The 26,849-nt window shown below is 50.1% G+C and overlaps 7 protein-coding genes and 1 non-coding gene across 8 annotated transcripts; 5 read left to right on the forward strand and 3 right to left on the reverse strand.

Moving 5' to 3' along the window:
- Positions 1-463: 463 nt before the first annotated feature.
- Positions 464-5,224, forward strand: HO173_000244 (uncharacterized protein; the record flags this gene model as incomplete). The annotated part of the gene is made up of 1 exon (XM_037302195.1): positions 464-5,224. One exon carries the CDS (start codon positions 464-466, stop codon positions 5,222-5,224), a length of 4,761 nt encoding a protein of 1,586 aa, XP_037170774.1.
- Positions 5,225-5,886: 662 nt separating this feature from the next.
- Positions 5,887-7,064, forward strand: HO173_000245 (uncharacterized protein; the record flags this gene model as incomplete). Its single annotated transcript, XM_037302196.1, has 5 exons — positions 5,887-6,271; positions 6,325-6,514; positions 6,569-6,681; positions 6,739-6,848; positions 6,903-7,064. The coding sequence occupies 5 exons, from the start codon at positions 5,887-5,889 to the stop codon at positions 7,062-7,064; spliced, it is 960 nt and encodes a 319-aa protein (XP_037170775.1).
- A 469-nt stretch (positions 7,065-7,533) lies between these two features.
- HO173_000246 (uncharacterized protein) lies at positions 7,534-13,634 on the reverse strand (the record flags this gene model as incomplete). Its single annotated transcript, XM_037302197.1, has 2 exons — positions 7,534-8,189; positions 8,243-13,634. 2 exons carry the CDS (start codon positions 13,632-13,634, stop codon positions 7,534-7,536), a joined length of 6,048 nt encoding a protein of 2,015 aa, XP_037170776.1.
- A 474-nt stretch (positions 13,635-14,108) lies between these two features.
- On the forward strand, positions 14,109-18,092 carry HO173_000247 (uncharacterized protein; the record flags this gene model as incomplete). Its single annotated transcript, XM_037302198.1, has 1 exon — positions 14,109-18,092. One exon carries the CDS (start codon positions 14,109-14,111, stop codon positions 18,090-18,092), a length of 3,984 nt encoding a protein of 1,327 aa, XP_037170777.1.
- Positions 18,093-18,356: 264 nt separating this feature from the next.
- Positions 18,357-18,427, forward strand: HO173_000248. Its single transcript has one exon. It is a non-coding gene; the product is annotated as a tRNA-Gly (tRNA).
- Positions 18,428-18,655: 228 nt separating this feature from the next.
- On the forward strand, positions 18,656-19,020 carry HO173_000249 (uncharacterized protein; the record flags this gene model as incomplete). The annotated part of the gene is made up of 2 exons (XM_037302199.1): positions 18,656-18,738; positions 18,819-19,020. The coding sequence occupies 2 exons, from the start codon at positions 18,656-18,658 to the stop codon at positions 19,018-19,020; spliced, it is 285 nt and encodes a 94-aa protein (XP_037170778.1).
- A 2,515-nt stretch (positions 19,021-21,535) lies between these two features.
- Positions 21,536-23,638, reverse strand: HO173_000250 (uncharacterized protein; the record flags this gene model as incomplete). The annotated part of the gene is made up of 2 exons (XM_037302200.1): positions 21,536-23,459; positions 23,523-23,638. 2 exons carry the CDS (start codon positions 23,636-23,638, stop codon positions 21,536-21,538), a joined length of 2,040 nt encoding a protein of 679 aa, XP_037170779.1.
- A 1,006-nt stretch (positions 23,639-24,644) lies between these two features.
- HO173_000251 (uncharacterized protein) lies at positions 24,645-26,638 on the reverse strand (the record flags this gene model as incomplete). The annotated part of the gene is made up of 5 exons (XM_037302201.1): positions 24,645-25,286; positions 25,341-26,170; positions 26,226-26,356; positions 26,407-26,471; positions 26,525-26,638. The coding sequence occupies 5 exons, from the start codon at positions 26,636-26,638 to the stop codon at positions 24,645-24,647; spliced, it is 1,782 nt and encodes a 593-aa protein (XP_037170780.1).
- Positions 26,639-26,849: the final 211 nt, after the last annotated feature.

A 26,849-nucleotide genomic window follows, 5' to 3' on the forward strand; every position in this document is an offset into this window, starting at 1 on the left:
CAAGTGATCGGAGTCTCGACTGGTTGGTACGAACAACCGTGAATAAGAGATTGAGAGTTTTTTGGAGATGGACATATATTGTGGAATATGTAACAAGACTGGCCAATGCTGAATGATAATGTATTGAATACACAGTGTCTCAAGCCGTTTTACTTGAACATTCTCTTTGTTTGGTGTTGAGCCAGATGATTTTGTGGTAGGTCACTCTGTTCAAAAAGGACGGTTCGCGCTGCGTATCTCATATCTACCCCCTTAGCAGCCCTCCATCTACAAAAATGCCCCAATGCTCTCTCGAGCTTCCTCGTTCACCCCATACTGCCAACATTCTATTCGTGTTTTAGATACCATGCCTGTCATATCGTATACCAGCTAACACTGAAGAAAGCTTTAGGGGAGCTGTTCGGGCCTGGTACTGCCACTACTGTTCTCGGACGAACATTTACAACCAAGACCAGTTGTGTCCATGAACCCAGAAAGCGTTGATGGAGGCCAGAACAATGGCTCTTCTCCTTCGCTGAATGAGAGAATCAAATCTTTAACCATTGGGCCCGGAAGTCCAAGCCCAGTGGGAAGGGCGCACAGTGGTAGTCCTGACACAACCCAAGGAAGCCCATCAAGCAATAAGCAGAGTAGATATGTCAATGCCGAGGATGCTTTCAAAGCGAGGTGCTTACATGAACTCGGCCCGACGCTGCCAGCCGAGAAGAGGAACGCGGCAGCTTATGAGATTTCCAAAAAGATCAAGCTGTATTCCGCCGATGCTCTCTTGGACATATGGACCGTCGCAGAAGACTTGACCACGGAGAAAGCTCCTCTGGAAGCCCGCAAAGCTGGGTTTGCCCTTTTGAAAGCTTCCGTATCTCATTCAGGGATTTTGAAGGAGAGGGAGAGATTCTATTCTATGATAATTACACCGGTGGATCCATCCCAGGCGAGTCTACAGATATCAGCCTTGCAACGATTGACAAAAGACGGTCAAGAGCTCCATCCTTTTGAAGCTAAGCTTGTTATTTTTCTCAATCAGTCGCTAGAAGGGTGGTTTCTGGCTGCGGAACGTGCAAGGGAGTCTCGTGCCGGAAATGGGCCAATAAAAGCTGAGCCGAACAGAAAAATCCCAAGTCTAGCAAGAGGCACGGGTCGGAGTGGTGATGATGATTCTGGCAGAGAGCTTTCCAGCAAAGATAGCCTGAAGCAGTCAACACGCGGTGAGGAGACAGGTCTATTACGCGCGTTTTACCTAATTGCCGACATCCTTGTACACCACCCAGAAGTCTTCTACGACGATCAATTGAATTTTTTGATCGAGCGACTTACGTCAATTGCCCTCGCAGCCAGATCGCGTAAAGACATTCGGGGTACTCTCAAGATATTCTTAGCCATCATAGCAAATGGGCAGCTTCCAGCATCAGCGTTAGAGCCCTGTATCCACGTGCTCTGCAACGTATATGGTATTGAAGAGACCAAATTTGAGAAAGGAGTGTGGGGCTGTCTCTCCCATCTTCTAAATTCGAGTCATCAAGCCGCTACGAAAAGCATACTGTTGAAAGTGTTGATCGATCCGCCAAAGGATAGTAGTATCGAGAGGACGATCGCAGTTGTTCGTGGAGCATTGCTTACAATAAGGCGCGTCGCTGGGGACAGTAGTCTTGGGGGCCTACTCATCGACGAAATCCAGTCGCTCGCACAAGGACTCAAGAATGCACATACACTGGATGCACAGCTGGATATTGATGCCCTGAGAACCATCAACTCACTCATTTTCAATGAGCATGTTGCCGATGCCCTTGGCGGAGAAGACTGGAGTATTCTGGGGGAGAAGCTTGAGGAGAGCGTCCGAGTGCCATCAACGCTTACGACACGTGAGGACGTCGGCTCCTCCTCACCGCTCTTCAAGTTGATGCTAAGCGATCAAACATTGAAACGCGAGATCACAAGCGAGATATCCACAGAGCTACAAGATATGGCAAAGCGCATCATGTTCCTTCTACAAACAGACTGGGAGTCCTTGGATCAGCGAAAGCTGGCGGCTGTTACGAATATTCTTGTCCTCATGGCGTTACGTGTGCCCTCCGTCTGGAAGGACGCCATAAATGCCATGCGAATCCAGGGCCTACTGGATCTAAGCAACGAAAATTGGATGCCCCACTTTCGAATGGTGTTCAGTAAGGTTTTTATGGATGCCTCTCAATCCGAAGACGCAAGTTGTCTGGTCCTTCGGTTATTCGAACAACTATTTCCAACATTGAAGCTGGACGCTAAGAAAAAAACGATGTATGAGCATTGTCTCCGCAATGCCTGCCACATGCTGAGCGGGAACACGAACCTTCCAATCTCAGTAGTCGCGTGCCTGGCCGAGGTTGCAGCGCAGTGCGGTCCCGACATCGAGAACGACACCTTCCAACCTTTACTGCATGTGATTGAAAAGGCGTTGCAAAGTTCCTTGTCAGACCATGCGGCGCCTGTTGAAGCGCTTGACCGTACCGTAGACTGCCTCATTAAGATGTTTCTCAGATCTTTACCGCAATCCTCTCTGAAGACAAAGAGGTTATACAACCTTGTTCTATCACTTGCAGCACCTACAAATTTGACTACCGTGAGGCTGAGTGTCATCAAATTACTTACGCGGTTGAGATGCGATGCAAAGGAGGCAATCGAGGTTGTATCATTCCCTGATAGTCTAGGATTAGCATCAATCCTTTGCAGGACAGAGGCCACGGCCATATCACAGGACTCCGTGCCCACCCCGTCGAATCGAACGTCGACATACGAACAACCTCATGTGATGCGCACTGGTCGGTCCAGCGTTGTGGACAGCTTCAAGACTGTACGGTCGAGATCAACCACAAGGTCTGCCAGCTTTAGGGAGCGTTTCCTGCAGCCCAATCAGCCTTTGTGGATGTACGATGGGCCGTTCAGGGGCCTTCCAGAAGACCCACAACATGGGCCAAGTCAGGTCGTTTACTCAAAACTTTCAAGTAAAGAAAATCCCAACGTTTTGGACCTGAGTTCTTGGCTCGACGTCGTGATTGGCATCCTAGAAGAGGGTAGCGACTGGGAGGTCTATAGCTACATTCTGGTACATTTGCCTTCTCAATTGAGTAATCGCTCGCTGTTTGCACGCCACGTCAAGCAACTTCAGACAATGCTCAACCTTGTGGTCGCCCAGGTTGAGAGGACAGGTAATAAGCCTTTCACTACGCCACCACAAGAGACAGGTATAAAGCCGCGTGACATTGTTCTTTGCTTGCATCATACCCTGACAATGCTCTTGCCTTTTAACGACCACTTTGGTAGACGCGAATTGGAGAGCACTGTGCGAGCTTTTGCAAACGGCCTTGACAGGTGGGACGGCGCTGGAAAGTGTTGTATACATGCCCTGGCTTTGTGCTGTCACGAGATCCCCTCTGTCATTGACAAATGGATGTTCAACATTATCCAGAAAATGCAACAGAAGATCACTCAATCCGATTTGGCGATCGATATACTCGAATTTTTAAGCGGCCTCTCTGGGCTGCCGGATGCCTGCTCTACCGCTACCGCAAAGGTACCCGACGCCCACTCAGGCGCCGTTGCGGAGGATGGAGGCTTTTACATGACGGTTTTCGGGATCTGTATACGTTACTTAGACTACGCGAGGGACCAGCGTCAGGGACAGACTGGCAACGCTGGAACACGATCCAGCCTCCAGACAAGCCGTCAAAGTGGAAGTGCAAGCGAAGTTGCCCAAAGTGCTGAGGCGAGCCAAGCCTCTGATGCGCAGACGAGTCTCTCGGAATACGTCTCCGCTTTAGCATATCATGTCATCACCTCTTGGTTCTTGACGATTGAAGTAAGTCGGCGAGCGCGGCACGTTGGATGGATAACAAAGGGCCTTGCCTGCAAAGACAATTCAGGAAATCCAATGGTGGAAGAGCAAAGCCAAGTAATACTTGACATGATGCATCGCACTGTATTCTCAGACCTGGGGGAAACACAGCCAGACGAACGCTTCGTTGACCCAGACGAAACAGCAATAAGAAAGACCTGGTTGGATGGCATGAGTATCCTCACATTGGAGATCTTGCCAAGCAGTAACAGTGGTCAATTCACGAAGAGGCAAGCATCGGGCACAACGCACGCGTCTTACTATCACAATACCGCCAAGATGCCTGAGCATCACGTCAAAGGACACAGGAGCGATTCAAGTTCCCATTCCCAAGGGCTTCCCGATGTCTATCCAAATCACATGTTCCTTCAAATATCTTCTACAATTGCACCGCTACCTATTCCCTTACAGCCAATCGTTCTACCGGACAATGATGTTATACAGCGTGCGCTGCGGAACTTTGATCGGACTGATACGGTGGATGGCCATAAAGCGGGCGTAATCTACATTGGCGAAGGTCAATCTTCCGAAGCAGAAATCCTGGCAAACTCACGAGGAACGGATGCTTACGAGGCTTTCCTTTCGGGACTGGGAACGAAAGTCAAGCTTCAGGATGCCAAATTCAACACTCAAGGGCTTGACCGTGTATCTAACATTGACGGCACAGATACCTATGCTTGGCGCGATAGAGTCACTGAAATCGTCTTTCATGTCCCCACGATGATGCCGACAGATCCCGAGAACGACCCTCAAGGTGTGAAGAAGAAGGCGCATGTTGGAAACGATCGTGTGAAGATTGTATACAACAATTCGGGTCGAACATTCAATTTTAATACCTTCCCTTCGGAGATGAACTTTGTGAACATCGTAGTTACCCCAGAGGCGCATACCGGTGGTGGACGTTTGATAACAGCGAGAAAGCTGCGGAGAAGAGCGACGGGAGAAGACGAGCCGGAGTCATCAGCCACGGAGGTCTATGGTTACTACAAAGTGCAGACACTATGCTCCTTGAAATTTCCACAGCTCTCTCCAGCGGCCAGCCTAAAAGTCGTTTCGGCTGAGGCTCTACCCACTTTTGTCCGCAACTTGGCCTTGAGCGCCTCTCTGTTCTGCCAAATTTGGTCTGTCGTACTTGGCCATGGCGAATACTACTCGAGCTGGCGGGTACGGCTAAAGGAAATTATCAGACTCAGGAAGGAGTACGCGAACACTAATGTATCTGCCAACGTGGCATACCCACTGGGTCCAGGTCCGCCTCCTATATACGACGGTGACAGCTATACGGGCGTTGTTTCAGTGGGCGGCATTGCAGAGCCAAATTATTTTCATATGAGTCTGGACTTTACGAGGTGGACATGAGTACATATGGAGTTGATTGGAAGGCGTTGGTTAGCATAGTGGTGGTAGACAAGGATAGCCGTGGAAAATCCTTAGGGTTGATGGGGAGAGACGAATGTGTTCATGATAGATAACAGGATGCCACGCCAAAGGTTTTGCTTTATCTCTTTTTCCATTCATCAAGGGGTATCAAATGGAGGTATACATTGGCGGAGTCCTTGGGAGGGGAGACGAGTCCAATTCAATCAGCAGCATATAGGGAGGAACTAGGGAATGATGTGCATACGAGGATGGTTGTGAGTATGCCGATGGTGGTCCGAAATTGGCAGTCGGTATTGAAGACGCAGAAATTGATGGGTGTTCTCCTTTACTCTGTTGGATTCCAAAGTGTAATAACAGAACCAGATGCTCAAGTGCTTGAAGGTGACAAAGACAGTGACAAAAGGATACTTTCAAACGTCCTTATAATGTCCTTGAAATGGTGCCCTGCCTTTGAAATGTAAGAAATGTCTGGTAGGGAGTTAGTGGAGGTCCATTTTGTACAGGAGTCACGTGCGCAGGCGAGCCAAGGAAGTCGCGCGAAGAAAGTCAGTTTTGGAGGGCCAGGGCAAAAGCCACTTTCCTTGAGGTAGGCTTCCGTCCATCGTCACCATAACTTATCCCTAACTTCAAAGTACCACGGAATGCATCATCTCTTCAAAGGCGTCACTGTCGAGGTCATCTCCCAGGGAAAACCTCTCAAGCTCTACGATGATCCGGATGGGGATCCCAGTCCAAGGACACCACAACGATACATCGAGGCTGTCACTGATGCCATCTTCAAGGTCAGAATTACCTTGAGTGACAAGTTCTCGTTGTACCGGCTCCAGCCTGATGACGGTGTACGTCTTTCCATCATTTACGACGGTCAACAGCTCGAGTGGTACAAAGACTTCTCCACCTGGGAACTCTCACAACGATGGAGCAAGGGACAGCCAGCAGAGCACGTCTTCTCACACCTCTCACGTTACTGCAATCACTCTCAGCAATGGACCATAGGCGAGACCACTTTCGGCGCCTTGAGCACAAGTGGGTTCTCTTGGCTCCCTACATTTGGCGATTGATATCTGATCGCGTATCAGGAGACACTGTTGATTCAGGTCCTTCAGTGGCCGAAGTGAAAGATCTCGGCAAGATACAAGTGTCAATCCGCCGCGTGCACAGGACCAAACGAGCACTACCTCTGCATACCCCGAAGGATAAGATAGGGAAGCCGATTGTTGAGGTATCCGAGAAGATACTGAAGGGCAGAGCTATTGTCAACACAGTCCTGTATTACGTGTCTACCGTGTTATCCGTCTACATTCTAACCTGACGTCTCTGCAGCACAGCCAACCATTTGCCTTCAAGTGGACCGCCTCCCACGACCTATGACATCAGATCTATGAATGGAGTGGAGGGTGCGCCCTTGACGTTTAACATTCTATACCGTTCGAAGCGTGAGCCGTGGAACTCGTACTATTGCTATGCTGTGCGCTAATCAATTGCCTGTCCAGACAATCTCCAAATGCTAGGATGTATTCCTCGAACCCCATCCCCTGAGCACGAGACTGCCGCAACCATCAGCGATGTCGCTAGTCGAGAACAGAAAGTGCGAGAGCTGCGAGTCAGTCATTCCTATCGAGCGAGGCTACCACCAGTCAGGCTGATACTAAAACAGGCTCAACTTGCCCTTCTGGAAGGCGCCGGGAACGTCAAAGCTGAAGGCTCAGTCTCACGGGCAACAGTAAAGCGCGAGTTGGAAGACACAGAAAACGCAGGCTCCAGAAAACGTTCTCGAAACTCCCGTCCAATCGAGACCATCGACCTCACGGACGACTAGGCTGATAGTCACTTCCAGCGTCCTCCGAGTCAGAATGTTCTGAACGGTACTGTACTGTGAACGTACAGCGCCAATACTCTTCAATACGCTTAGACTCATGGCGCGGAAGTCGTTTCATATTGATCCATGTTCTAAGATACCCGTTGCATATTCGCTCTTACGACTTCTTTCTTCATGGCAGAACATAATCACCAATGTCACATAATTTTGGCTTTGCGCCACCCTGTAGCATAATCACTTACACATCTACTTTAACGGAACAGATAAGAAGTTTAGGCACAAGTCAAACGGCATCCTAATGCCGTGGGTTTAGATGCCCGCAAAGTACATTGAAGAACATGGTACTTACTCCACATAACTCCGTTGCCCACGAATAATATACTCCAGCGGATAGCAGCCATCAATGACGACGCGTCGCCCATTTACTCCTGCCACTTGGTGGAGCCAAGCTCAGAACGTCTTCCGCCCTCTATTTCGCCATTACATCGACATACCCCCTGCCTTTCTTCCCCTTCCTGACCGTTCCGCCCTTCCTGGCCTGCGGTACTCCAATCAAATCATCAATACTACTCGCACCGCTCATTCCCGTCGCTGGTCTTGATGGGGGAGCCGAAGGCGGTCCGGACGATGGACCTGTAGCCGAGAGCATTGATGCCGCGCCTGGGTCGGTTGATGCCTCCTCAGTAGTGGTTGGGGCGTTCACGGCCGGCGACGGACTTCGTGACGGATACTGAGATGCAGGGTTAGATAATAGCGGATTCGAAGTCATCGGCCTAGTGACATTGATAGGCGGAGTAGCCATCGCCGTGGGAAGTGGAGGCACTGCTGGAGGTGCGGTACTACTCGGCCGAGGAGGTCCAGCTGCGCTGACCACTCTGGAAGGCGGACCTTTGGGTGGTGGTGGTGCAGGGGCGGCTGCAGCGGTTCCATCAGGGTCCTTCTTGTTGATCCATCTCTTCTTTTCGGAATCGTAGTAAAAGGAGTTTTGTTCGCCGAGCTTAGCTTTGATAGGTGCATTGGGCGTGCCGTGGGCTTCAGTAGCATCGCCCTCTTTCTTGCTGCCGAGCCAGCCACCGAACCATCCAGACTTTTTGCTCTTAAGCTTGGGCGCCTTGTCCTTCTGCGCTGTGTCAGGGTTAGCTAGATGAACTAGAAGACGAAGGTATGTTGATACATACCATCCGCTTCGGCGGCTCTTCTGAAGGCCTCGTCAGCCTCTCCATCCTTTCGCGCCTTCTCTTCTTTCCGAAGAGCAGCTGCCCGCGCATTGAAGTCATCGCCATCGTTATCGTCCATGGAAGATTTTTTCTTTGGGTTTTCTTCAACTGGGGAATCTCCAGCCTGTGGAACATAAGGGTCGTACACGGGCGGATTGTAGCTGTCTATAGGCGGTGGCTCATAGCCGCTCGTCGAAGGGGGCTCGTATGTGTATGATGGAGGTTCATAAGTCGTCGAAGACGGCTGATAATCCCCAGCCGATTCAGATTGGAGTAGGGACTGAAACTGTTCGCGAGATGGCTCCGGCTTCAAAGGCGGAGTCGGCCGATAAGAATCTTGTTGGTAGAGAGACAATAACGGATCTTCGGGCGGAGCGATACGCATGTGCTCCGGCTGTGAAGGCGGTGTTGGTAGATAGCTTTCAGTACGTGGAGGATAGCTCGATGGCTGAGATGATGGTTTATACGACTCAGGGTAAGAGCCAGTAGATGACACAGGTCTAGATTGGTATTGCTGTGGGGCAAACCCTGGTCGAAGAGAGTCGTTCTGTGCCTGTGTTGATCTTTGATGATCCTGTGAAGAATTACCCGATTGTTCTAGAGAAGGCCGGGGGATATAAGGACCAGCTGGCGCATATCGAGAATTCGAAAGATTGCCTATATGGGCTGGTGGGCTGACTCCAATCCCTGGAGCATAAGTGGTGTACATGTCGCTTGAAGATGGAGTCCGACTAAGGTTGGGCGAGTCGCCAGCAACTCTCGCGAATGGCCCTACATCTTGTTCGAGTGCTTTGCCAGATCCTGTGGATGCAGCATCGCTTTCGTCCCCAGCCACGTATTGATTGAACTTCGCCCATATAGAACCTGAAACTTTATCGATGCTGGGTTTCGATATCCATGATCCAGAACTATCTCGTGGTGCTTGACGAAGCCTATCCACTAGGCATTCTAAGGCTCCAAACAAGAGACTATGGTAGTACGGTGATCGCTTGGTGGTCGAATTCAGTGCGCTCGTGATAACCTCACAATATTGTTGTGCTTCTGATTTGTACCCATTCTCAGCTAAGATCATCGCATGATATAGCTTATATGACTGTAGGTGCGGTGATACCGTCGCAGCAGAAGACGGTGCAAGCACTGTACGGGCAAAGTCGTAGACTTCTGTAAGGAGTATGCTGTCCAAATCTCTGCCATAGTCGAAGGGCCGCTGCAAATGGTCGGCCCCGAGAAGAGCAATGCTCACTTGGGAATCATCAGGTCCGCCGAAGAGTCCAGGCGACTTGGCGAAGATATAACAGATGTGCGCTGCTTCAGTTCTCCCATAGCCGGCAAGTAACTGTCCCAGTGACACCAAAGCTCTTCCATCATCAACGCTGCGATTGCTCAGAATCAATGTCAAGGTTTCTCGCCACCGGTCCAAGCCATCGAGTGCATTCTTCGTAGGTCCAGTGGTGGCAGTCTTACTTACCATCTGAAGACCAGCGCGAGCAGATGGTGGCACAAGCTCGTCCATACTCTCATCCCAATTCCCAGCGAAGATTTGATAGAGCGCAGCTAGTGACTCGGTGTTGTCTCCAGAGGTCTTGACTTCCTGGCGCACAAACTCTTGGGATACTTGTTTCCACACATTTTTTTCCAGCGTAGAGGCTAGTAACATTGCATGAGCCCATAATCGATTGTCAACAGCATGCCAGACGGCTTTCTCTCGCTCGCCGTGCAATAGGAGCTTGCGCAGACCTTCCATCGTCTCTGGCTTCACGGGATCCGGAATAATACGAGAGCCACTGTTCCGTGAGATGCCCAGAAGTGGTGAATTGATATATCGGGGAGGAAGGGACGCAGTGTCTCCCACCGTCAGTTCTGGAGAAAGTATTGGTCTGATGGCATTTTCGGCGGAAGCGTTGCCATCGACCGCACCATCATGCTCAACCACAACTCGCACAATTTTCCACAACAACATCTTTTCCTCATGACGCTTTCTTGGATCTGGGAGAGTTGCGCTTCTGATTTGGCCGGCCCCGCTGCTTTCTAGGTGAGCAATTCGTCTTTGCAGCCAGTCCAGGACGTCCTTTTTTTTGCTTTTGGACCTCAGAGGCCCGGGAAAGGTCGCAACATCTTCATCGAGAGGAAGAATCTTGCCATCTAAGATTTTAACCTCCCCAGGGCTACACTTGATCATCGGTGTGTTTTGGCCTGCCGCGTAGCGAGGAACCTGCTTCGGAAAGCTTGTTACAATTGTACCACCAAAACCAAAAGAAATGATTGGGCATCCTTTCCAGCGCTCGAGATGGTCCGTTTCCCGACCATCAGACGGTTTGATGTAAGTAAGATCCTTGGAAAAGGTCCTTTCGCGTGGTCGCATTTGATTCGGTATCGGTCTACTCTCTGCAGATGGTAATGACACGTGGTTGTTGACAGAGGCTGGCCGCTGATATTGATTTTGCATGCTTTGAGGCAGCTCTGGGTTGTACTTGCCAGTGCCTGGTGACTGCGATTGGGATCTTCGAGGTGATGGCCCACGAGCAGAAGTTCCAGAGGCATTCGTTGGCGATTCTTGAGGCTGTTGAAAGGATGCAGACCCATCCGACGACGTACGATCGGCGTCTGGTGTGTTCATAACATAGGATGAGTCCGAAGGAAAATTGCTGAGAGGTGCATAGTGGGTAGGGGCCAAAGGCGGAGGCAGGTCTCTGAGTTGTGAGTTGTTCTCGAGCCTGCCAGTGCTCTCATTCTGCTTTGCGTTCGGTTCCTTGATGCTGGCATTCTGGTGGCTCGGGTCAGAGCTTAGAGACACTGAGTCTTGGGCTAATACGGCTTGTCTTCCGCTCGACATTGGCCGGTGCAACGAAGGGTCAGAAACGGATGTTCGATGGTTGCCTTGCGGCAACGCGCTATTCTGTGCAAGTGGGCTTGAAGTACGAGGTTGGAAAGACAAGTTTTGTGAAGGGACTGGACGACCAACAAGTGATGGTGATGCAGCATATCGATTCCGAGGCGGCGGAACGTTCGATTGCTGTAACGGAGCAGGAGAGTATCTCGCGTTGACTACTGGCAGAATTTGGCTTACAGGCTCTGACTGCGAGACGTTTGCATAAGGGCTCATCCTTTCAGGTGGCAGAAGCTGATATTGTTGGGAGGAGCTGGAAATCCCTGAAGATGGCTGTTTTGTCATTGAGACTTGCCGCGGGGGATCACGTTGAAGTGACATCGTTGGAGGTGGACTTGGCTGAGAACTCGGATGTGCTACTCGGCCCATGCTACTTGATGGACGAGGTTTACTGGAGGGCAATTCTTCGAAAAAGGTACCCATGCTAGGCGAAGCTTTGAGCGGAGGCAAACCGTTACCTGTGGGTACAGATGACACTACGCTGGGGAGACGCGGGACTGGGGGTTCAGCATGAAGGGGTGGCAGTGCGCCGGTGAACATGCTGCTACTTCTTGGCGGCGGAGGTCGAGCCGCTGCGACTTGAGCATCAGAGTTCGGACGCAACTGCTGGTAAGGAGTGCGCTTCTTTGGGCGATTTACATCCATGGGGAGGTCGTATGGCGATGTATAACCGCCCTTGGACTTATCTGCAAAGCTCTGCGTTGAAGGCGGCATTTGAGGTCTTGAAGAAGACGTCTGAGCAGCATAAGTATGCTCCCTATTTGTGTCTGCAAATCCGTTCGGTGCAGAGACCGAGTGATTAAGGTCGGATGTTATGCGCGACGGTTGATGGGCCGGTGCACCGTTGCTAAGACCGGAACCATACGTGGGGGAGACCGTGAAAGATTGAGAAGTTGAGACTGGCAGATACTTGTCACGTGATGAAGAGTGTCTAGTACTGATCTGGCCAAACCCCTGCAGCCTACCATCTGAACCATGAACCGGCTCAAGAGTTGGGGGTGATGGTATTGCTTGCATCCGGGTTTCTGTCTGGTTTTCACTGCCTTCGAGGAAACCCTCCCCATCATCTTCAAAGAACGAGGATGGATCCAGGGGTTCCTCATTGTCTTCAAGGAGGTCATCATCACCCAAAGCAGCCTTCCACAATTCTGCAAGATCTTCGTCCTTTGGCTGTGCCTCGGTAGTATCCATCTGCTGTTCGGCAAAAATTTGAGACTTGACCGTGGTCGCAGAGACCGCAATCCCTCCACCTGTCAAATTAGCCAACGATAGCCTTTCTTCAGTGCTCTGGGGTTCTCCATGAGTGGCGCTGTGGGGCGCGTAATGTAATGAGTCAAGAACTTGTATTGTAGACTTGCGATCCAAGGCTTGCGGCCTGAATGATGATGTCTCGTCTGACGGTGATAGAGACGTTTTGTCGAAGAAGTCGTTATCGTCGTCGCCTTCAGCATTACTGTATCTTCGTGCATCCGGACTACGAGTTGAACCTTTCATAGCAGAATGCTTGGGTGAATGTGATGGCATCAGCGGTAGACCCTCTTCGAATCTGGACTGTTCGTCGGCCTGCACAATTGGATCGACCGCGTGGACAGCGTTTGGATTGGCGAAAAAGCTCTCATCCTCGTCTCCAGTTGAATCGAAAGGCCGCAGCAGGGTGCCAGCATTCGGAGTCGAGGCAGTTAAGGTGTCCAACGAAGATTGACGATCGATTGACTCCGCACTGTTATCGGCTTCCATAATATCCTCTGCTTGCGAATGCGACAGAGAATGCGATGGGATGATTTCGGTCTGCCGTAAGGGTGGCACTCGCGGAAATGAATTGGTCCGACTGATTTCGCCTGGTCTGAGGTCTTCTGCATAGCTAGGCTCCGAGTCCCAAGCCTTGGCCATCTCTTCTTTGCCTCCTAGAGCATTCCCAATATCAGTTGGCTCCGTGGCAAATCCTGTGAGTGTTGCCAATTCTGTTTGAGCACCATTGCCTTCTTGCCACAAGTCGTGCGATAGACTGTCTCCGGATGGTCCAAATTGAGAGTGAGAGTCTGACAAGCTGGTGCCAGCTCCTGCACCTTCCCAGAGGTTGCCCAGCGCTCCCTCAGAAAGGCCAGCTTTTTGCTTCTCAGCGTACTCTGTTTGCCCATCCACATCATCTGGCAGGTCATTTGGATCACGGTCAACCCGAATGTCTGATTGAGCCGTCCTGTCCACGCTTGTGGTATTCTGGTCATCCTCTTCGACAGGTAGAAGCACTTCATCCTCTGGTTGTCCGGTATCTTTCAAACCGCCAGGTGGCTTATCCAACGGTTCCCCTTCATACTTGTTGTCCGCAGAAGGCAATGGCGTTGGAGGACTTTGATCCGTCTGCTCCCCATTTGCCTCGTCCAGTTGATGTGAATTGGGCCTCATCGCAGGATGCCAGGAACCAGGTGCATTTTCGTGGTTTTGGGCCGACGGCGCCACATCCATCATTCTCTAGAGTGCATGTAGACATAGGACACTGGGATCCGTCAGTTGTCAGGTTCTGGGTCATCGGCGAGTCAACAAAGCAGGAAAGACTCTCCTTGACGTGGGAGAGATGCAACGTACATATTAACCTTCCCGGAAACACGTCAGCCATGCACAAGCAGCAAAGATGAGATTATCTTGGAAATCCAATCCAAGCTCAAGTCCAATGGTCCATGAAGACAGATGCTAGCGTGCCGGATTAACCTCGGCTTTTCGGAGAAGAAGTGGCCTAGAGCACCAGAGGAGTGGTTTCGAGAGCTCTGTGTGTGATCTATCTAATCGAACTCCGCTACTCTGTGGTATTGGTACTGACATGATGCCGAGAATGATCCGTCTTATGCCAAGTTCTAGAAACCACTTTCTTTTGATAATCTGAGTCCCGGTCTCGACCCAAGTGACAACTGCCATTCAGGCCAAGTTAACGGCATACATGAAACCATGTCGAGACCCCATCAGTACCATCAGCCCAATGCTCCAGACCCACTCAGCGATGAATCAGACTCAGATATTGAAATTGATTTGCAGGAGCTAGACCACGCCACTGCCGAACATGGATCCGGTATCTACACTGATCCATATAAGGTGCATCAGCGGGCGGAGAGTCAGATACCTCTAAGAAATCTGCGGGTTGGGCGAGCGCGCGGATTTGGTCGCCAAAAGCATGGCATTGATGTGTCTGGTGATGAAGAAGATCTTCAGGGTTTACTACACGATAGTAACGATCACGGAGACTCCACTGGAAGCCTAGGTGTTGTCGACGACGATGCTCCTCTTCTCCAACCAAATGGTCGACCGGTGTCGAAAGCTTATACGACTGAAGGGCGCCGAGGGTTCTTGTCCTCTCACTTACGGTTGCCCAGCTTTGCATCTGGTCAGCCCGATCTCGAGAGCACTCCTACTGAACAGATAGGCGCAACGCAAGCTGGCGGAACGTCACGCAATATCAGCATAGGGCAATATCCCCCACCAAAATTTCCGCCAAATGCTGTATCAAACGCTAAATACACGGCCTGGAGTTTCCTGCCCCGAACGTTGTATAACGAATTCTCTTTCTTCTTTAATATGTATTTCCTCATGGTCGCTCTGTCTCAAGCTATACCCCCTTTGCGAATTGGATATCTTTCAACATATGTTGCACCATTGGCGTTTGTTCTTGCAGTTACACTGGGTAAAGAGGCGTTGGATGATATCGCGCGCAGAAGAAGGGACGCTGAAGCGAACAAGGAAGAATACACCGTGCTTAGACTACGAGATAGTTCAGAAACAGCAGGGTTCAAAGGAAAACGCAAGCGCCGCTCGAGGCTTCCGTCTAACAAGAATTGGGCCCGCGGTGTTTCCAAAGGTTCTCGTCTTGACGCCATCGAGGAGGAAGAAGAGAACCTTGGAGAAGAGAGCCAGAATGTCATATCGAATAGTGAGGTCGATGAGATTGACATCAAATCCCGAGACCTTAAAGTTGGAGACATTTTGAAGCTTGGAAAGGACCAAAGAGTACCCGCGGACCTTGTCATACTCAAAAGCTATACCACTGAATCGTCGATCACCGTCCCTTCGATCCCAGCTGCTTCACTGGTGTCGTCCGAGGAAACCGGCCCCCTTGTAGAACCTCTCGAAGAGCCTCCCATTGCCAGGACTTTGAATGCAGGGAAGCATTCAAACCAGTCAACCTCTCTTGACGCCTCCACACCCTCTGCCGATGCCGGTGGAGTTGGCGAGACTTTCATCCGGACAGATCAGCTTGACGGTGAGACTGATTGGAAGCTACGTCTTGCTTCACCTCTGACACAGTCTCTGGATCCACGCGACTTTACGCGACTGAAGATTGTGGCTGGGAAGCCCTCTAAAGAAGTCAACGATTTCGTTGGTACAGTTCAGTACCGCCCACAAAAGGCACAATGGGTAGCCAAAAGAAGTGTGAACGACTCCGAAATCACTGTCAAGACGGCACCATTGACGATAGATAATACGGCTTGGGCTAATACGGTACTTGCATCTAATGCCACTGTTCTAGCAGTAGTGGTATACACGGGTGCACAAACGCGGCAAGCTCTGTCAACGTCTCCGTCACGATCAAAAGCAGGTCTCCTAGAATATGAGATCAACAATCTCACCAAGATACTGTGCGCCCTGACTCTGACACTTTCCATCGCTCTCGTTGCAATCAGAGGCATCGAAGGCCGTCCAGGCCAGCAATGGTATGTAGCTGTAACAAGGTTTCTCATTCTCTTCTCGACTATTGTTCCCATCAGTCTTCGAGTCAACCTGGACATGGGCAAATCAGTATACGCCCGTTTCATTGAACGGGACCAAGACATGCCTGGAACAGTAGTCAGGACAAGCACGATTCCTGAGGAACTTGGACGAATCGAGTATCTTCTGAGCGACAAAACAGGTACTCTCACACAGAACGAGATGGATCTCAAGAAGATTCATGTTGGCACGGTCTCATACGCTAACGAAGCCATGGATGAAGTCCGGACCTATATTCGCCAGGGATTCTCAACAGGTGTAACAAACGATGCTACACAAGCAGCGTCTTTGGTCACACCTTCGTCTACATACGCTTCTACTTCCGCAGGGGCTTCGACGACAAGGACACGACGAGAAATTGGCTCCCGGGTTCGAGATCTTGTCTTGGCGCTTGCACTTTGTCACAATGTTACACCATCTACGGAAGACCATGAAGGCCAGAGTGTTACCACTTACCAAGCTTCGTCGCCAGACGAGATCGCAATCGTCCGATGGGCGGAGAATGTAGGGCTTCGACTCATGCATCGGGACCGACACACTATCACTCTTCAGTCTGTTGATACCTCTCGAGTTGTGGTTCGAGTCAAGATTCTCGAGGTCTTTCCGTTCACATCAGCCGGAAAGCGCATGGGCATAATTCTGCAATTCTCTCAAGGGGCGGAGTCTGCCGTTTCCTCAGTAGAAAGTCCGGCAGAAGTCTGGTTCTACCAGAAAGGCGCTGATACGGTTATGACCTCGATCGTCGCTGCAAATGACTGGCTAGACGAAGAGACGGCAAATATGGCTCGAGAAGGCCTTCGTACTTTGGTCGTTGGAAGGAGGAAGCTGTCAATGCAGCAGTACAACGAGTTTTCAATGCGATACAAGCAGGCTTCAGTGTCTCTACAAAACCGGGATTCGAGCATGGCAAAAATTGTGAAAGACTATCTCGAGCATAACCTGGAGCTCCTTGGCGTCACCGGTGTTGAAGACAAGCTCCAGAAGGACGTCAAGTCCTCCCTCGAGCTCCTCAGAAACGCTGGTATCAAGATCTGGATGTTGACGGGCGACAAAGTAGAGACTGCCCGATGTGTCGCCGTTTCTGCAAAGCTCGTTTCACGAACTCAATTTATTCATACCATCACTCACCTTTCAACTGCTTCTGGCTCCACTGCTGCACTTGATTCCCTATCCCTTCTTCGCTCCAAACCTGAAACCACGGCCCTTCTTATCGACGGCGAGTCATTGTCTTATTTCCTGACTTACCATCGTCATGACTTCATCTCCGTCGCCGTTCTCCTGCCGGCCGTTATCGCTTGTCGTTGCTCTCCGACCCAAAAAGCTGACATTGCCAGTCTCATTCGACAATTCACTCGAAAGAGAGTTCTTTGTATCGGCGACGGAGGTAACGATGTCTCAATGATTCAAGCTGCTGATGTTGGTGTTGGTATCGTGGGCAAAGAAGGGAGACAAGCTTCTCTCGCAGCGGACTTTTCTATAACCACCTTTCACCACCTCACTAAGCTTCTCGTTTGGCATGGCCGCAATTCCTATAAACGATCGGCCAAGCTCGCACAATTCGTCATCCACCGCGGTCTGATCATCTCAGTCTGCCAGACGTTCTACAGTATTGCAACCCAGCTCCAACCGCACGCTCTGTATCGCGACTGGCTGCTTGTTGGCTACGCAACTGTGTATACGATGGCTCCTGTGTTCAGTTTAGTGCTCGACAAAGACGTTGACGAAGGGCTAGCCAATCTCTATCCGGAATTGTACAAAGAGCTCACCACGGGCAGCAGTCTGAGCTACCGTACCTTCTTCGTCTGGGTGGCGGTCAGCATCTATCAAGGTGGCATAATCCAGGGGCTCAGCCAAATCCTCGTCAATTTGGACTCGCACCGGATGGTCAGCGTAAGCTTTACGGTACTAGTCATCAATGAATTGATCATGGTGGCCTTCGAAATAGTCACGTGGCACTGGATCATGGCCGTGAGTATAGTGGGCACTGCCGCTATATATGTGGGAAGCGTGCCCTTCTTGGGTGGATACTTTGATTTAGGTTATGTTTGGAGTTGGGGATTTGCATGGAGGGTGGCGGCGATATCTGCCATCAGTCTCATACCGCCGTACTGTATAAAAGTACTGAGGAGGACGCTGAAGCCGCCGAGCTATAGGAAGGTGCAAGGACTGTGAAGTGGCATAGCCAGGGCGTTCTGATTACGGGAAATTGGGAAAGTGCATTTGTGATCTGAGCGAGTTCAGGAGGTTTTGCATGTGATATGGCGTCTTAGAATGGGATACTTTCATGAAGCTATAAATTCCAACATCCACAATATCTCAAACAAGTGATATTGGGGATAAGTGGCTCCGCTGCGCCTTCAGGACTTCGAAGGATGTGCGAGATCAAACCCAGGGTAAGAAGAAAATATATAAACAAATAAAGATCATTTTCAATATGCAATGATAGTTCAAGGGTAGAATTCGAGCTTCCCATGCTCGAGGTCGGGGTTCGAGTCCCCGTCATTGCAATAAATCATCTTGTAAAAAACATATTTATTCATACTGGCCATATTTTTGTATTTTTTCACCTTTTTCCTTCTTAGATTTTCTTCTCGCCGTTCGAAGTATTTCCTATCCCTGTTGTTGAGAAAGATCACTTTCAGAGGGTCAGAGGGCGTACAACTTGGACCGAAAGTTGCCCCCGCTAATTTCACCTTTTTGGTGGATAATTATCGATCACACCTCCCACCCCCACGATGGCGCCTCCCTCTCGCAAAGAATCCGAAGCTCAGGTACGATCCTGGGGCTTCTCTCACGTCTTTTCATGGGCTGATGGCCCGTATGCTTCTCTATTCCTTTTCTCATCAACTCTCATCTTTCCCCCCTCCCTGAAATCATAGCTGATAAGCACTGGCGCAGAAACGCACATTACCCTCCCCACTCCCATCACTGCCTTACGACCCATCTGATCCGCCGAGGTACACTTACAATTACGTATCCCAAAGATGAGACGCCGACCAAAGAGACGTTTGGCGTGGGCTCTAGAGTAGATGTTGAGGCCGGCAGGGTACACGAGGTTTGGATGAGTGACGAGGGATGCGAGTATATTATTGGAGAATAGAACAGAAGTGGAAGGAGAGAAGAGGCTTGAGGCCGGATGGGCAATTGCCGGCGTGAAGTGCGGAGGGAACGAATACCTCCCCGGGGATTGTACCTCGAAACGTGAAAAAGATCGTGCTTCAAGACAAACCCCGATCCTAAATACCACAGACCATGGAATAACAAATGAATTGGCCATGAGAATGCAGACCGCAGACGAGACTGCCGGAATCAACATCCCACGCATAAAAGCAAACGGATCGCTTTTCCCCGACCGGACTATGTTCCGGGGGTCATTACAACCACTTTTGTATAACGACTCCACGTCTTTTTGTACAATGCCAATGGATCACCCTCTGAAGAAAGTACAAGTTTTCAGCTCCGATGACTTCTCACATGTGTACCACTTAGATCCTTGCCGGAAATAGTGCAAGACTTCAATTCCGATCCCTGCTCGTACTGCTTTTCCCAGCGGAAGCCTGCCCCAATATCTTCCGCTTCAAGACCTCCGCCGCCCCAAGTGGCAGAGCCTGGTCGCTATACTGCGAGCACCCTGTTGAGTCACTCTCGGGATACTGTCGCGTCTTTCTCTTCTTATTACTGAAAGTCCCCAACAGGGAAGAAAGAAATCCAGAATAGTCGGAGTTGGGTGATGAGTCTGGTCGTTTGTGATAATTCCCTGCACCACCGAGACCATGACGAACGAAAGCTCTTCTATGGCGGTTCCTCGGTTGCTGGGGGGCGCAGGTAGGGATAGGGGTGCGGGTTTCAGGGAGGATACTGAAGTGGTGGAAAATGAAGATGTCGTCATTTCGCTTGGAGATATTGGGGAGTCTGGCTCGGGAGGTGGCTGTTCTTGAGAACGTGGAGCAACTTGGTGGTTTGGATGCGACGGCTCTGGAGAATTCGGCGGGTCATGGGTTTTTGAAGGCAGTGGTTCGGCCGGTGGTGGAGGGGAGCGCTCTTGACGCGTTGTGGGGTCTTCGGGATTCAAGGTCAACGATTCTTGCGGTGCAGGAGGAAGGTCTGGAGTTGAAGAGAGGGGTTTGGAGAGGGGAGGGGCTGGAAAGAGGGAATACTTGGGCTTTCTTGCCTCCATCGTAAGGAAATCTGGGGAGAATCTCCCCTGCAGAAGGTCAAAGCATGGACCCAAGTGAAAGAGTGGAGCGCGTGTATGGGAAATGCAAGAGGGAGAATGGGTAATGAATAATGGGTAATTGTGAAAGTGAGATGCACGCTGAAGGATATGCCCAATATATGTGGAGCGGGTGGTGACAGAGACGAGTAGTTGAGTTCAATGATAATATCATTTCATCAGCAAAAATGAAAGCGCAAGTCTTTTCTATCTTGCTCACGGGGCGCGGGCAAAGGCATGGCGTAGATTCAATTCTTCCGTTCGATTTCCCACCACCATCTCAGCCACTATGCCTATGTAAGTTTCGGAGCTCCACCACCAGATTGAAAAAAGGTCACTAAAGAATCCAAAGTCCAACAACATGTCGACTGACCAATCGGAGGCGATTAAGTATGATTAATAGAAAAACCATGTCTTCCCCAATATTTGACCTTCCAACGGAGCACCTGAGTCTAAAGTACTTTACGAGACTAAGTCGGACCATATCGGCGGGAGAGTGCAGAAGCTGTGGCTCCTTACATAATGAATATCAAATAAAGTACCTAGGCTTAAAAGTATCATTCGTGATCAATTAATTTACTTTACTTTAAAATTTAAATGACAGTAATAATGGAGACGCTGAATGGCAAATGCATTTAAGAGGAGCGGCAAAATTGAAAGCGGCCCGAAGGCAATAGCGCCCCATCGGATGCTTGCGACAAGCGCTGCGGGGTGCATGAAATGATGAAGCTATTTACTCGTACGGCCGTACTGTATGTACTCCGTACAAGTACATACGGAGGTACAGAGGTAGAGTACTTTCTTTAATCATGATACTCTATAGGCATCCTCTTGGTACGGAAGTAGACTACCCACCAACGATCCAATCAACGTCGGTCATGCAACCATCAATCACGCATGAATACTTTGATTGGTAGCTATATCCGTGCCGGACCGCTTAAAAGTTTGGAAGAATCAAATATAGACTTCTCGGCCGCACGGGTATATACATATTCCCCCTTCCTCCAAGATTGATGCATAGGGTACTTCCCGTACATCCTTCGAAACATGTCTAGGTGTGCCTAGGTAGAGAGATCCTACTCGTCCACACATCCCTGGGCTAATGGACCCTAGACTGGAGTCATGACACGAAGTATTAGCAAATATTGAAAAGACAGTCACATTGATTTCTTAGTATCCGTGCTCCACCACCGCGCCATCCGCCCAAGCCAGAGCGAAGAGATCACTATTCTCCGGGAACCCGCTCAACCTCTTTCGATATCCAATTGGAGAACAGCCTGTACGTAGCTATCAATGCTCAACGGAACATTGAAAGAGGTAGACCCGGCTGTAGGCCAAATTAAGCGGCGTGGACCTGTGGTTCATGCAGTTTGTCCGGGAGAGTTGCCGCAAATCATTCTTCTCACAGGCCAGCATGTTGTTGCTTCCTTAATTGCACCTCTTCATAGACTACTCTTTGTCGGTCTTGTTTTTTAACTCCTCTGACGAAAGCTAGCAGCCTCAAGGCGCCTGCAGGCGTAACTCCCTCACATCTTCTGGCCAAACCCACACTCTCAGGCCTCGCAATCTCGAGCGCGCGTAGCTCTTCCGTGCTAAGACCATGTATTTTCGAGTATTCCAAGTCAATTGGCAACTTTAGCTGCTCATCTCTCTCCAGAACCCTGATTGCTGCCTTCTGCTGCTCGACGTAAGGCGCATACACACTCTCAATACCCACACGAGCCCGAACACTTGGAGAATAAGACGCAATCTGAGGCACGTGCGGTACTAGAGAATCGACGGTAACCCCATTGACGCGTAAGAGCTCAGAGGCTGAGCGTGCTGTTGCGTTTTGATGGATTTGGAACCCTTTCGCGGCCCACGCAGATGAGCTCATACGAACATTTTGAAGCACTGTCTGCATTTCTTGCATTTCCGCGGCGAGAGTAGAGAAATGATCCCATCGTTCATCGCCAACGACTCCGGCAATCCGTCCTTTAGCAGTAAGCCGCAAATCAGCATTATCAGCGCGAGCACTCATTCGATACTCGCTCCGAGATGTAAACATGCGGTAAGGCTCACTAACGCCTTTAGTAATGAGGTCATCGATCATGATTCCAATGTAGCCATCGCCTCGGCCCATGGTCATTTGAGCCTTGCCCTGTGATGCAAGGCCAGCGTTGATGCCCGCAATGATGCCTTGAGAAGCCGCCTCTTCGTAGCCGGTAGTACCGTTAATTTGACCGGCCAAGTAAAGACCGGAGATCAACTTTGTCTCAAGGGTTGATCGAAGGTTACGAGGATCAACATAGTCGTACTCGACCCCGTAGCCTGGTTGTAGCATCTTGACGTCTTCGAGGCCAATTATGGTGTGGAGCATTGCATCCTGTGCAGCCGCAGGTACAGTCATAGAGATACCATTGGGATATATAACATCAGTATCAAATCCTTCGGGCTCGAGCCATATCTTGTGACTATCTCTGTTCCCAAACCGGATGACTTTTGACTCAAGAGATGGGCAATATCGGGGTCCCTTGACAGTTTCTCGTATATGGATACTCTGGTCCAGGTTGTCTTGAATGATCTTGTGAGTCGCCGTGTTAGTCTGTGTTCCGTAACAATGGAGTTGATCTTGAACGGTGACTGCATCATTGAGGTATGAGAATGGTACAGGGGGATCCTCGCCAGGCTGAACATCCAGTCGGGAGAAGTCTATGGTTTTTTTGTCGAGTCGAGGGGGTGTGCCTGTTTTCAGTCTGCCCAATTGGAACCCTGCGTCTCGCAAAGATTTGCTGAGCCCAAACGTAGCTGCCTCGCCCATCCGTCCACTGGGGAACACTTCCAAACCGATATGAATCTCTCCTCCAAGAAAAGTGCCTGTCGTGATGACAACTTTCTGGCAATCGAGCACGTCACCAGATTCGAGCCTGACGCCCACGATCCTCTGGTTAGCGCCATCCGCAGATGGCGCAGTCACGATGTCCGCCACCTTTCCCTCCAAGACACCCAAGCCCGGCGTGGCCAGTATCTCCGCCTTCATCTCTCTCTTGTAGATCTCTCGATCAATTTGTGCCCTCGGTCCCCAGACAGCCGGGCCCTTTTTTCTGTTGAGGACTCTGAAGTGAACCCCTGCCTTGTCGACAATACGGCCGCATAGTCCATCCAATGCGTCGATCTCGCGTATCATCGTACCCTTTCCAATACCACCAAATGAAGGATTGCAGGAGCAGACACCCAAGTTTGACAAGGACGGAGTCACCAGGGCCGTTCGTGCGCCTGATCGAGCTGCGGCGGCGGATGCTTCCGTACCAGCATGACCACCTCCTATGACTACTACATCGTATGTACTAGAGGAGATCAGTATCACGTTGCGAAGCGGGTGTGAAGTGCAGCCAGATCATACGGCGTACCTGGTACGTTCGCTGATGGTGGCAAAGTCCCGTGTGGACGACATGAGCATTGACCGCACACGGGGACTGTGACCCCAGCGCAGGAGCGCCATGGGTCGAAATGGAGCGCTCATCATAGAAGGCGACAATTCGTTGAAGCGACAGAAGAATGAAAAGGGCGACAAATGACAAACCAATATTTTAACCTTTAAACTTTTCGAGGTACCGTTGGTGCCGCTACACTCAACTGGGCCTCCGCGTACACAACTCTCAACTCGCTTCTTCCTCAACAATCTGCTTGCTCCCAGCAATTTTTGTAGCTGAAGCAAACAGACTCTCCTTTGCATTCTAATCATAGGCCATACTCCAGATGACCTTGCCGTACAAAATATCAACATTGGCCAAAATTAGTATTAACCACTACGGATATAAAACAGGTCTAGTCTACTGTCCATTGCTTTCTGTTATAAGTTAGTTCAGAAGTATTAAGAATCATCTTTGACAAAATCTCGTACATGCGACACCCCCAGCACCAGTGCTTCAAGCAACCTGTCTCACTACCAAACTACCAATACATGTTCTTCATCTCTGGAACTCACATCGACCGAAAATCCCTCTTCACCTTCGCCCACACAAGTTCCCCGAACCGCATTCTCAGACCCTCTCGCCCCAGAACCCAATTTTTTCGAACTTCAGTACACCTCTAGGTTCCTTGTGGCAACTGCTGCTGGGAATCTTCGTCCTAGGAAGCTCTCGGGAAATTGATGCCCTCGCTCTCGATTCCCTGTGAGCTCAGCGTCTCGTATTCAAACATCTTTTTACGCCAAAGAAATTCATGTCAGCAGTAAGCAGCGCCTCTATAGCGACTTGGAGAAGGCTGGTGTTCGGCAAGTCACAAGGGGAAGAAACCATACGGAGAGGGACGAATCAATGACCGCCGCGAGTGATTATGACATCTTGGCTTATCTGTCTAAAGACGATTGGATGGCGCTGTATGGAGATGAGTATGGCGACAGGATCAAGGGAATGGAGCTTAATGAATGAAGAAGAGCCGCATCAGAGACCAAGTGTGCATGAAATCTCGTCAAGCTGCACATGTTCCATTGTTTGGAAATTCTTATTGCGTCAGATATCAATTCAATGCTACCTTCGACCCGCTTCCCTCTTTAGTCTCGCCGCTGCCGATGAAAGCCCAGCATCTGGCCAGCTGGAGACAGCATCCTCAACTTCTTCAAGAAATGTTGTACTATTATGGATGCTCGTAGCACCGAGGACAACCCTCACGCCGGGTGAACTAGCATTGACCTGTGCCACCATCTTGGCCTCTTCGTACGTTGCTCCTCCAACGATGAAGACTATAATATCTTGTGGCTTGTCTCTCGTTGTTCCTCCACCCTCTACGAAGGGGTATTGCTGCTCTTTCAGCCGGGCTTTGATCATGTTCTGTAATGTTGCTTCTAAGCGGGGGGAATGTTGGGTGTAGACATTTTCAACTCCTTTGAGCCCTTTGAATCTATCGCGAGCTCCAGAAAAGATCGAGGAAGATTCAAACAGATCCGAGAAACCTCCAGCGGTGGGAGCCGGTTGAAGAGATTGATGGTATGCAAGCAATCTCGATACCAAATCCACTCGGCGTACGGGAACATTGCCAGCAGCAGTGAGGAGATCTAATAGCATCGGTAGGGCATTTGACGGATGCTTCTCGTAGCGAAGGGAGTATAACGCTACAAGGCGAAGCTTGCTGTCCGTGGGGATTTGTGGTGATGAGATAAGCCGTTGTACGCTCTGAAAGATTGTCAGTCAAGGGTGACACTTGGTGGGAAAGAGTTAATGGGCCACCTTGACGTCGTTCGCATGACTATCATTGCAAGCAAGACTTTGCTCCAGCTCGCTTACATCCAGCAAGCCGTCCGCTCCAACACGCCTGCTAAGCTCTCCAACCAATGTCACATGTTTACTGACGTTACCAGACAATTTCCTGAACTCGGGAAAATCCTCAACGAATCTCTTCATGTCCGCAATAGACTCAATTGCAGCATTGCTTTTCGTCTTCGACTGGTACTGTTCCACATACTCTTTGATGTTTCCACCAAGGTCCCCAAAGTTGAGGTACATGTTTTTCTTGAAGAAGGGATCCTGGTCTTGCGACAGTACTATTTCTTTGAGTTCTGGTCGGACGTCCGGCACGTCACTCAAGTCAATTTTGCCATTGTATATTCCGAGTAGTTCGTGTACCATAGCTTGATATGTCCACTGGGTCAAGAGAGGGGTAATAGGGTCGTCTCTCCGGTCCAGTATGAGCAATATTGGAGGGGTGTCTGTTTTCCTGAAGTCGAAGAGTTGCTCTTCCTGCGTCATCTGATATCTCACTTCCGTGGCTAGCTTCTTTGCCATCAAGCTGTTCTTCTCGTACCGTATCAATGGCTTCTTCTTTAATGATAACAGGAGGGCTATCACTCCCTCGGTACATCTTTGGAGTGAATCGGGGTTCCAAATGTCGGGACTATTGCCCCAGATGCGCTGCTTTGGAAAACCGAGATCAAGATTGAGTAGGTCGGGATTCACAACGATGTAGTCCGCAAAGTATTCTTGAACAGCCTTGACTACTTCGTTGTTGTCTGCTTCGGCTAGTCTCTCCAAAGAAGATTTGCGGATAACGTTGCTAAAGTCTGCAGAACAACGTCAGATTCTAGGGAGAGTTGCTCTGAATCTTGATGTCCTTACATATTGCGTATTCGCCGTACTTTGGATTCCGAAATTCGTCAATCAAGTGTTGTATTGAGTCCGGCGACGGCCGAACGAAGCATATGCAGCGCAGATGGCGCATCTTCTCTCGAGAAGCATTATCAAGGCGACTTTGGAGATTTGTTAGCCAGAGCTCTTAACCACTACTTAGAGAACCTACTCGACAAGATATACTTGGTGGTTGAGTAGGGCAGATTGGGTTATGGCGGTGGAGACAAAGGAGATCTGTAAGGATGTCAGCTCAAATCCGTCAAACATCTATAGCCCTCGACTCGCACTGTCTCACTGTCGAGCAAGAGAATCTTCATCTTGGCGGACGAAGATGCCAAAGCCATGTCCCCAGCTGACACCATCTTTGAAATATAGCCTGAGACTGCTGAGACTACGTCCATGGTCGCAGTGGATGGTGGAAGAAGGGAGCGGTGGGTTCAAAGTCATTGGGCTACTTGGCTTAAGCTATGTGTCCGCTATAGCCTGCAAGTAGATGCTGAGTGCAGTGATGAAATCGTCGCTGAGAGAGCGTGAGGAGGAATTTGCGCCATCGAGCTTTCCAGCTTGGGTGCCTGGGGAATTGGGATGCCTTGCAGTTGCCGGCTCGCGGTA

Source organism: Letharia columbiana (assembly GCF_014066305.1).
Source record: "Letharia columbiana isolate WasteWater2 chromosome Unknown Sc0000000_s0, whole genome shotgun sequence".
Lineage (NCBI taxonomy): Eukaryota > Fungi > Ascomycota > Lecanoromycetes > Lecanorales > Parmeliaceae > Letharia > Letharia columbiana.